Here is an 11,800-nt window from a genome sequence, read left to right as displayed (position 1 = left end):
TCTAAAGTTCAAGAATTACAAAATTCTATTCATTTTCAAGAATACAAGTTCATACAATTTTAAAGTTGGAATGAATTGGAAATTACAAGAAAAAAGAGAAAAACTACAAAGACATTCTTGAAGACTTTCTTCAATCTTCAAATCTCCATTCTTGGAATTCAAGTTTCTTCATTCTTTCTTCAAAGAATACTCATGTTGTAACACCCTGGATTTCCGCTTACCCCGCAGGGATTCCGGCCTACCAAGCATGTCACCAGCTTAATCAATAATCCCCCCTAGGTCCGCTTATCGGCTGCCCAGGAAATATTGTTTTTGCCTCCCGCAGGAATCGAACCATGTACCTAGGGGTTAAGTACATATTCATAGTAATTCCTGCTACCACTTGAGCTACTAGCTCAATTGGTAGCAGGAATTGCTATGAATATGTACTTAACCCCTAGGTACATGGTTCGATTCCTGCGGGAGGCAAAAACAATATTTCCTGGGCAGCCGATAAGCGGACCAAGGGGGGATTATTGATTAAGCTGGTGACATGCTTGGTAGGCCGGAATCCCTGCGGGTTAAGCGGAAATCCAGGGTGTTACATTAAAAAGGCGCCTTTTTAATGTAACACCCTGGATTTCCGCTTACCCCGCAGGGATTCCGGCCTACCAAGCATGTCACCAGCTTAATCAATAATCCCCCCTAGGTCCGCTTATCGGCTGCCTAGGAAATATTGTTTTTGCCTCCCGCAGGAATCGAACCATGTACCTAGGGGTTAAGTACATATTCATAGCAATTCCTGCTACCACTTGAGCTGATCTCAATTGGTAGTGGGAATGGATTGAACATGTACTTGAACCCCAGGGTACATGGTTCGATTCCCACGGAAGGCAAAAACTCTACTAGTGAGGGGGGTAGAGAAGATCATGAGGTAATAGTGCCGGGAACGCCGAAGGCTCGGGCTGTTACATAAAAAGGCGCCTTTTAATGTAACACCCTGGATTTCCGCTTACCCCGCAGGGATTCCGGCCTACCAAGCATGTCACCAGCTTAATCAATAATCCCCCCTAGGTCCGCTTATCGGCTGCCTAGGAAATATTGTTTTTGCCTTCCGCAGGAATCGAACCATGTACCTAGGGGTTAAGTACATATTCATAGCAATTCCTGCTACCAATTGACCATATAGCTCAAGTGGTAGCAGGAATTGCTATGAATATGTACTTAACCCCTAGGTACATGGTTCGATTCCTGCGGAAGGCAAAAACAATATTTCCTAGGCAGCCGATAAGCGGACCTAGGGGGGATTATTGATTAAGCTGGTGACATGCTTGGTAGGCCGGAATCCCTGCGGGGTAAGCGGAAATCCAGGGTGTTACACATGTCACATGAAAAAAAAAAAGAAACAAAAAGGGGTGAGATTAGCAAAAAGTCCAATAAAAGAAATAATTCAAAAAGAAGAGATAATTCAAGACAAAAAGGAATCAAAGAGAGATTTTTCTTCCACTTGCATGATTCATATCATAAGAAATATCTTTGCATAATGACATGGAGAATATTCTTATTCTTATTCTTATTTTCTCAATGATTACAATCTTGCCAATCAAGTTAATTTTTATGCCAAACACATCCTAAGCTTTTCCTATAAATAGAGGTGTTCTCTTCATTGCAAATCACACCAAAGCTACTATACTACTAGCTTTCTCATTTCTCCCTCTTCTCTCATAAGTTTTCAAGTTTCTTGGTAAACCACTTGAAAAGAGGGAATTCCTAGCTACAAAGTTCCATAGTTTGAAAAGGGGTGAAGAAGTAGTTCATACCTTGGTGGAGAGTTCCATCTTGAAGGCCATCTTCAAGTCTCCCTAATATCCAAAGAGGTGGTGGCCATCTTCATCAAAAGCCTACAACAACAAGCAAAGTTGTTAGGGAAATTGTTAGTAACAAGTCAAGGTTGTTGGTAACAATAAGAGGAGTCAACACATACCTTCAACAATAATCCGGCGAAAATCTCCTCGCCGTAGGTAAGTCATCTCCACTCTCAGTCTCAATATTGTTGTTGCTTTGAACTTTAGCTTTCCTGTAACATAAAAATCACCAGAAACACATATAGCTTGAGTTGTTATTGCTGTAAGTGAAAGCAAAAATTCAGCATACAATCAACAACAGCTTGAAGCCGTAACAGCAACACAGTGGCGGTTCAGACTTGGAATTCGGAATCAACACAGTAGCAACAACAAACTCACGGCAGATTCTCAAGAGCAGAGGTAAATAGTTTGCATACCTTAACAAAAATCTGAAGAAAAAAAAACATCTCTTGCGTAGGTAAGTTGTTTCCATCTTTGCTCTCAATCTTACTGTCAATTTTTATTGTACCTGCGAATTTTTTCGAAATCGAACACAGAGAGTGCATAAGCTATTATTGCTATATCATAAATAAAAGGGGAAAACGAGAATTAAGAAAGAAAATCACCTGGAATTTCACGTCCCCTGCTGTTCTTCCGTGTGAGAATCATCGAAATCGAGTGTTTGTTTCTGTTGAGAGATTAAAGTACCCTTGCAGTGTGAGCTTCTTCAAGCTTCTTCCATGGCCGCCGTAAACCGAGAGGGAGGTTTTTTGTTGTTGTCTTCGTTTCAGTGAGAGGGAGAGTGATTAAGAGAAGCTAAGTTGTTGTCTTCAACCGTGGGCAGAGAAAAACAACCGAGAGAGAATCATTGTTGTCACCGTTTTCACGCGAGGAGACCATTGTTGTTGTGTCATTCGCGAGAGAAATGAAGATGAGAACGAAAATTGATGGTGATTATCATGGAGGAGAGAAACCGAGAGGAAAGTGTGTTGTTGTTGTTCGGTAGAGAGAATCGAGAGCAAAAGCAAGAGCAAGAGTTTTTGTTCCTTTAGCCATTGTCACTGTTATCGTGAGAAAGATGAAGAGAGTTTTTTTTCAGAAAAAATGGGGAAAAGAGGCGCTGCCTCTGAGTTGTGTTTTAGGGTTTTCTCAAAACCCAACTTTTGGGTTAAGAGGCGGATCCGGGCCCTTCCTGACCCGACCCGGTCCGGCCCATGTTTTTTTAAATTATTATTCAGCTTATTAATATATTTGGGCCTGCACACCTCCGTTCAGCTTAAACACCTCTGGCCCATTACTAATTTTTATTTCCTTAACTTTTTCTTTAAAAGATTTTCATGAAAATTATTTAGTATTTTAATTTTAAATATAGGATTTAGTTTTGTTTTCTAATCCTTATTAAAAAATGACAAAAAATATGTTTTAAGATTAAAAGTTTTCTTTTAATATTTTCATATGTTTATAAGTGTGTTTTTTAATTCTTATTAAAAATGCCAAAAAAAAATATATTAGATGCCTATGTTTCTAATTATTTTCTTCCTTCATGAAAAATCACAAAAAAAATATCTTCTTTTAGAATTAATATTTGAATTTGATATTTTCATATTATCTTGTGTAGTTAATCATTTAAATTTTTATTTGATTATATCAGTTGAATTTTCTCACTTCATCCAAGACTTCGAGATTATTTCTCTGTTGTCTTTTGGATTTGTCTGTTTTGTTTGGTCTTCCATTTGCTGTAGGAGTCCATAAACAATTACTGGATGATCATGGAATGCTGAAAGCTGTGAGCTTATTCGACGATCTTTTCTGCTGGTGTGGATGCTTAACATCTGTTGAGATCCTAATTTATTCCAAGCATATCACTTGAAGGTCACGGTAACACCTCAAACTCAGAAATCCAATTTTCTCATTCTTCGAGGTAAGCCTAAAACTCAATCAACTGTTTTCACAACAGTAATCAATTCACTTTCAAATCATCCATTGTTTTTCAAAACAAGTGGGGCCTCTCGAATATTAGAGAGTATAAGACCCACTCCTTTTTCTTTTTACACAGTCTTTTTATTCAAAATAAATAAACTTTCTTTCAAAACAAACTTTCAAACCGTTTTTCAAACGACGCGTCTGCTTTTCAAAAAATACCATGGGCCTCCATGTAGGTATAAGTCCCAAGCCCCTTTTGTACATACCCGTTCCAGTACATGAAATTAGGTATTTCATTGTACGCCTTTTTTGTACATACACCTTTTTGAACATACCTCGATCAGTTTGTTTTTTAACTTTGAACAACAAATCAAAAATGAAGGTTTCTTTAAATCTTCCCAAAAAATATCATGGGCCTCCATGTAGGTATAAGTCCCAAGCCCCTTTGTAAATACCTGTTTACATAGCTTTGAATAAATTCAAGTGGACCTCTCCCCGAGTGTGAGTCCCGAGCCTTGTGTATACAAATGGATCATGCTTACAGGTATATTTCCTTCATAAACTCCATTATATACACACACTTTGTCATATATATATGTGCTTGTTCATACTTGTTCATATCTGTTCATATATAACTGTTCATAGTTTTGTTCATGTACTTGTTCATGTTTGTTCGTACTTGTTCATACTTGTGATTGTGTTATATATACTTATTCAACTTAGTACAACACTAGGTTCCCCATAGCCTCCTATTGGGCTTCGTGCAAAGAATCTCCACTAGTTTAGGTTAGGACATAGAGTATGGTTTCCCGGTGAAATCGCTCTAAGAGCTCAAACCAACTGTACCATGCCTCCTCTTGGGCTTTGTACAAACGAGTGACCCTCCCATAGCCTCCTCTTGGGCTTACAATGCAAGGACCCTGGATTGTCCCTCCCATAGCCTCCTCTTGGGCTTACAATGCAAGGACCCTCGGATAGCCTCCTCTTGGGCTTCGTACAAGGACCCACGGGCTTCTTATAAGCATCCCAAATATCCAAATCAAAATATCCTAGGAGATTAGACATTTTTCATCTCTATGCTAGGAGTATCTCTTATATATCATCACAAACAATCAATCAATCAAATAACTTTTTTTGCCACAAGGCTGGCTAATCAATCAAACTGTTTTACCACCGTACTGGCTGATTAATCAAAGTTTTTGTCACAAGGCTGACTTCATTGAAACTTTTTCCACGAGGCTGGCTGATTAATCAAAACTTTTTGTCACAAGGCTGACTTCATTGAAAGTTTTTGCCACAAGGCTGGTTAAACAAACAAACAAATTAAATAGATGTATGTGATGATATAGATTAGATACATCTAGCATTTAGACGACATTTGTCTATTGTCCTTTGCTTCCACTAGCATAAGTGGGAACTACGATTGCTCTGACTTTCTCAACATCCCTTTGAGAATACGTAGGCACAAGGTCGATCCTTGGCGAGCAAAACAAAACAAAAAAAAACCATTCAAACCTTAGCACCCGTAGACCCCGAGCTACAGATGCTCTGATTCCCTCTAAGGGATATGTATGCAGAGGATCGCGATGATCTTTGCGAGCATAATCAAACAAACACTTTAGGTCCCACCTATTTCACAAGAACCTCTCAATAACATGGAATGAAAAACAAAATAAAGAAACCTATAGAGTACTATAGATACGTTGGGTGCTAATACCTTCCCTTCGTATAACCAACCCTCTTACCCAAAGATCTCTCCCCCACTTTTAGGTTATTGCAGCTTTTTTCCTTTTCCTCCTTTGGAAATAATAAAAAGTTTGGTCCATACAAAAGAAAAATCATTTTTTTGAGCACTCGAGCCCAAAGAAGGCATCAGGTGTCTCATCCACAAAAAAGAGGAACAAAACGATTTTTCGCCCGCGACAGAAAAATGGCGACTTCACTGGGGACCATCTTTTTATTGTTTCCAAAGGAAGGGTTATTTCTATTTATTTTGTTTTTTATTTTATTCTTGTTACTTGTTTGGTTCTTTGGTTCTGTTACTTGTGTGGTTCTGTTACAAGTGATACATTATGGACAAATCCTAACCCGGATTAAGTACACATAAGAATTAGGTGGAGGGTATAGTCATGTGCAGGCGCACGTGAGAATCCTTCCGCTCAGTGGAGGTTCCTTGTTGGTAATATATGTTTAGCATGTTTCGTAGCGAAGACATTATTACTTTCATTGAACTGTAGAAGCTGAGAGACCGTAGAACCCCAACCCATCCTGGCCTTATTAGGTTGTGGTGCAGAAACTATTCAGGTGAAGACTTGGATTAGTTGTCATGCGGAGAACCACACTCAGACGAGTTTTTCTTGAGAATATTACTGGCTCATGAGTTTAATTGTGGAAAGCCGGTAATATCCGAAAGAAAAATGTAGACTCTGACGTATCAGTAGAACATGTTGTGCAGGTGATTAACTAGAACTATCCCATTTTTGGTTCTCTGACCTCATGCTCGTGACTTTGGACCTTTGAACCTATGCGTTACCATGTTTGTGTTACCATGTTTGTGTACCATATTTGTAGTACCATGTTACCATGTTTGAACTACCATGTTTGCTTTACCATGTTTGAATATGTGGCATCCATGCATCCATGCATTCATACATTCATTAAAAAACCCATCTTTTTCCATAAAAAACATGATTTTTCCAAAAAAATTTAGAGAATTTTCTTTGCAAACATTATAGGATTAAGTTATGGAAAAAAGGTATACCAAAAAGTACGGTTTCAAAGCGCCTGATGTGGAAAAACTGAGAGAGTTAGCATCTTCTGTACAAGATCCTTCTAATTTTAGGAAAAGTTATGGAAAGCTTTTGCCTATTTTGAACACTCATGTTGATGAAGGACTTCTCAAAACTTTGGTTCAGTTCTATGATCCCGTCTACCGGTGTTTCACCTTTCCAGACTACCAGTTGGTACCGACCTTGGAAGAATATGCCAATCTTTTGGGTATCCCTGTGTCTGACAAAATACCCTTCAATGGTTTGGAAGCCATTCCTAAGTCACACGTCATTGCAGCAAGTACCCATTTGAAAAAGTCTGAAGTAGAGAGTAATTGGACTACCAAAGGAAACCTCCCGGGTTTAACCTCACACTTCCTAATAAAGAAAGCCTTTGATTTCATCGAAACTGGTAGCATGATAGCTTTTGAAGCCATACTAGCCTTGCTCATCTATGGGTTGGTTCTGTTTCCCAATGTCGACAACTTTGTCGATATCAATGCCATAAAGATCTTTCTGATTGGAAATCCTGTTCCGACTTTGCTTGGTGACATGTATTTTTCTGTCCATCATAGGAATCGCCAAGGCGGTGGAATCATTGTATGTTGTGCACCTTTGTTGTTCAAATGGATTGTTTCACACTTACCTGAGTCTCCTATTTTCACGGAAAACCGAGAAGGTTTGCGTTGGCCTCGAAGACTTATGTCTCTTACTAATAATGATATTCATTGGTATACCTTGGCTCGCTGTGGTACAGAAACCATTGAAAGTTGTGGAGAGTTCGCCAACGTACCCCTCATTGGTACACAAGGAGGAATTAACTATAACCCGGTCCTAGCCCGACGACAACTCGGGTATGCAAATTCAGTTAAACCCATTGGTCCCTCAGTGGAAGGATACTTCTACCGAGAAGGGGATAATCCTAAAAAGTTGAAAGCAAGAATGGTGAGAGCTTGGTACGACGTCCGATGGAAAGAAAAAGGTGAGGAAAGAAATTGCATTGCCATGGACGCCTACACCTGTTGGGTAAAGAAAAGAGCCAAGGAGTTCCAAATGCCTTATGCTTATGAAAAACCCATGTTTCCTGCAGTATCTCAACGACCCAACATTCCCACTATGGAGGAATACCAAGACACTTTGGCTAAGATGAGGGCAGAAAAAGATGCTTGGGAAGAAAAGTTTCGTAGCACTGAGGTGGAAAATAGAAAGTTGAAGAAAAGAGTGAAAGATCACGAAGAAACTCTCTATTATCAAGATGGATGGCTCATGAGTAAAGATGAGAAGATTCGTCAGAAAGACGCTGCAATCAAGAGGTACATCAAAGAAAGCAAGAAAAATCTGGAAGGCTCGACAAGCAACGCTCCGACTCCTGACGATTGGAAGAATGTTGTTGACAAACTGAAGACCGAAAAGGCCGAATTGAAAGCTTACTATGGGAAAGAAATCATGAAGCTCAAGCTGCACAATGCATTTGGTTCTTCGTCTGATGAAGATGCTTAGGATCTGTTCAGCTTTTTTTTTTTTTTTTATTTATCATTTGCTTTTGTAAGGAGCTACGCTCCAATGTTGTAACATTTCCCATTATTGCAATAAAAAATAAAAAAAAAAGAATGAATAAAAGAATTGTTTGTGTTCAAATGTTTGCAAGGAAATAATCTTTAAAATATTTGGAAAAATCATAAATTTCTTTTTTGCATACATCATTCTACATATCGAGTCTGTTGTATAGAGTCTCATCTTTTGGATCTTTCTCCAATAGATCGTCAAGCTGTCGCGTCTCAAAGTTTCTCGACCGCGCTCGCAATCAGATCACAGATACAATACTCGTTCAAGCAGAAGAAGAGTAATGGAACACTCTGAACAAGAGAATATTGAGCTTCGTGGTACAGTGACCACCCTTCAGGAAAAGTTGGAAAGTCTCACTACTCTGGTTGACTCCTTAATGGCCGCACAGAATCAGCCGCCGCCACCCAACAGTCGAGCGACAGTAACATCTGAAGTCACTACTCCAGTTTCTACAGTTGCGTTCGGTATTCCATCTTTCTCCATGCCAGAAGGTTGGGGCCCGCCTTTCAGCTTTGGTACAGGTTTCCGCCCTAATTTCTCTGGAGTTCAAACAGCTACAACTGAAGCGCCTGCTGCACAGGGTTCGGCGTTTATTCCACATTCAGGGGTAACTTTTTCCCAAATCACTATGGCACTTTCTCAACCCACTATGACAGTTCCGACCCCTACGGTTCACACTGTTCCTTACGGAGACAATGAGATTTATCATGATCAGGGTGATAGCACAAACCAGCGTAATCTTGTGGGAGATCTCCAAGAGCAGTTTAACAAGATGCAACTGGAAGTTAAGGCTATCCGTGGGAAAGATTTGTTTGGAAAGAATGCCCAGGAGCTATGTTTGGTTCCCAGTGTACAGATACCTGCTAAGTTCAAGGTCCCAGACTTTGAGAAGTATAAAGGTAGTTCTTGTCCACAAAGTCATCTTGTGATGTATGCCAGAAAAATGTCTACTTATGCAGATAATCATCAGTTGCTTATCCATTACTTTCAAGACAGTTTGACTGGTGCCGCACTGAAGTGGTACACAGGCTTGGATAGCACTAGTATTCGAACATTCAATGACCTAGGTGAGGCCTTTGTCCGACAATACAAGTATAACTCGGATATGGCTCCAGACATAGATCAGCTTCGATCCATGGCTCAGAAAGACCATGAAGCCTTCAAAGAGTATGCCCAACGATGGAGAGAAACTGCTGCTCAGATTAATCCACCATTAAAAGAGAAAGAGATGACAAAGATCTTCTTGAATACTCTCAGTCCGTTTTATTATGAACGCATGATTGCTAGTGCTCCAAGTGATTTCACCGAAATGGTAAACATGGGGATGCGTCTAGAAGAAGGAGTCCGAACCGGACGTCTGACTAAAGAAGGTGGATCTTCAAGTGGAATCAAAAAGTTTGGAAGTGGTTTCCCAAAGAAGAAAGAACAAAGTGTTGACATGGTATCCCAAGGAAAGCCAAGAGGAAATGTCAATCGTCAACGACAGGTTGCTTCTATCACACCAGTCGTTAACACAACACCGAATCCAGGATTCACTCCTCAGTTTCAACAACAACAGCCTCGACAACAGGCTCAGCAGTTAAACAATAATCAGAATCGAGTACAAAGAGCTCCACAGTTCGATCCGATTTCGATGACCTACACAGAATTGTACCCTGCACTGATTGAAAGAGGCCTTATTCAAACTAAAGCACCACCACCAGTACCTGAGAGACTCCCATGGTGGTACAAAGCTGAGGTTTCATGCCCTTATCATCAAGGGGCACCTGGCCATGATCTTGAGCATTGCATAGCTTTGAAATATGAAGTTCAGAGGTTGGTTAGATCTAATCTTCTCTCTTTCAGAAATTTGAATCCTAATGTGCAAGCAAATCCGCTGCCCAATCATGGAGGGCATGTTGTAAACATGGTATATGGATGTCCTGGCCAATACCGAGTCTATAATATCAACTTCTCAAGAGCAGATTTGGTACAAATGCACGCCACTCTTTGTCGGGGGCAGAATTTTCGCCAGCATCAATACGGTTCCTGTAGAATATGTTGTGTGGATCCTCACGGATGTTCGATTGTGAGAAGAGATCTCCAAGTTTTGCTAGATAATGGTACTATTGAGATCTACAGAAATAGGGATGAAAATGAAGTTAACATGATAGGATGTTATCCGCATGAGCTTTTAGTCTCAGATATCAACTCGGAAATGCCTACAGTTAACGTCATCGTTCCTCATTTCAACATGCCTGAGTGCATGGAAGTTACTTACAACAAGCCGAAGGTTCCTATTGCTCCTTTGATCATTTGTCTACCTGGACCTGTTCCTTATGACTCTGACAAGGCAGTTCCATACAACTACAATGCCACAATGATAAAAGATGGGCAAGAAGTTCCTTTACCTACTCTTTCATCTGTCGTGAATATAGCCGATGTGAGTCGAGTAACAAGAAGTGGACGTGTGTATACTCCACTACCTCCAAAGCAGCCTGTCGCTCCTACAACCAGGCAAAGTCCTGTCAATACACCAGTAGGGAATCCTGTGGAAACTCCTGTCAGTAATACAAACATTGATGTTGGTCAATCCAGTGGAACCAATGTCAATCCTGACTTTGATGAAATTTTGAAACTTATCAAAAGAAGTGAATATAAGATTGTGGATCAGCTTATGCAGACTCCTTCAAAAATCTCAATACTTTCATTGCTTTTAAACTCAGAAGCCCACAGGGAAGCTCTGATGAAGGTCTTAGATCAAGCTTTTGTAGATCATGATGTGACTGTTGATCACTTTAATGGGATAATAGCTAACATAACAGCTTGTAACAATTTAAGTTTCTGTGATGAAGAACTCCCCGAGGAGGGTAAAAATCACAATCTTGCTTTGCACATTTCTATGAACTGTCAGTCAGACTCTTTGTCCAATGTGTTGGTAGACACCGGATCTTCCTTGAATGTGATGCCAAAGACGACTCTTGCTCGCTTGTCTTACCAAGGAATGCCTATGAAGTTCAGTGGTGTAGTTGTCAAAGCATTTGATGGATCGCGAAAATCTGTTATCGGCGAAGTCAACCTTCCCATGACAATTGGTCCACATACATTTCAAATCACCTTCCAGGTCATGGACATTCAAGCTGCTTATAGCTGTTTGTTAGGACGACCATGGATTCATGAAGCAGGGGCAGTAACTTCTACGCTCCATCAAAAGTTAAAATTTGTAACAAATGGAAAATTGGTAACGATAAGTGGAGAACAAGCCTTGATGGTGAGTCATTTATCCAATTTCTCTTTCATTAGTGCTGATAGTGAGGAAGGAACGCAGTTCCAAGGTCTCTCTTTAGAAGACGAATCTTCCAAAAAGAAAGCATCAATCTCTTCTTACAAAGAGGCAGTAAAAGTAGTAAAGGATGGAACTACCACTGGCTGGGGGCAAGTTGTGATCCCTACCAAGAATGAAACTAGAGCAGGTCTCGGATGTTCACCAACATTCTCAAACTACACCAAGAAGGATGAAACCCTTCGTCCGATCAAAGAAACATTCATTAGTGGAGGATTCCTTAACCCAATTCCTCAAGAGGTTAATGTCCTTATTGAAGAATGCATCGAAGAAGGTCTACCTGATACTGAAGAAGAATGAAAGTGTTATCTCAATGACTCAGGATACATATCTCAGGAAGAACCATATCCTCCTTCGGAGAAACCCAAAGGCAAAGAAACTGAGCCTGTTCCTGCAGA

At 40.1% G+C, this 11,800-nt stretch overlaps 1 protein-coding gene across 1 annotated transcript; it reads left to right on the top strand.

The window, feature by feature from the left end:
* Positions 1-10,370: 10,370 nt before the first annotated feature.
* LOC131606657 (uncharacterized) lies at positions 10,371-11,546 on the top strand (the record flags this gene model as incomplete). The annotated part of the gene is made up of 1 exon (XM_058878834.1): positions 10,371-11,546. A coding segment is annotated over one exon (1,176 nt), but the record flags the coding sequence as incomplete, so codon positions are not given.
* Positions 11,547-11,800: the final 254 nt, after the last annotated feature.

Source organism: Vicia villosa, linkage group LG5 (genome assembly GCF_029867415.1).
Source record: "Vicia villosa cultivar HV-30 ecotype Madison, WI linkage group LG5, Vvil1.0, whole genome shotgun sequence".
NCBI classification, from domain to species: domain Eukaryota; kingdom Viridiplantae; phylum Streptophyta; class Magnoliopsida; order Fabales; family Fabaceae; genus Vicia; species Vicia villosa.
The sequence above is the reverse complement of the archived record's forward strand: the minus strand, read 5'-3'. Positions and strand labels throughout refer to the sequence as shown.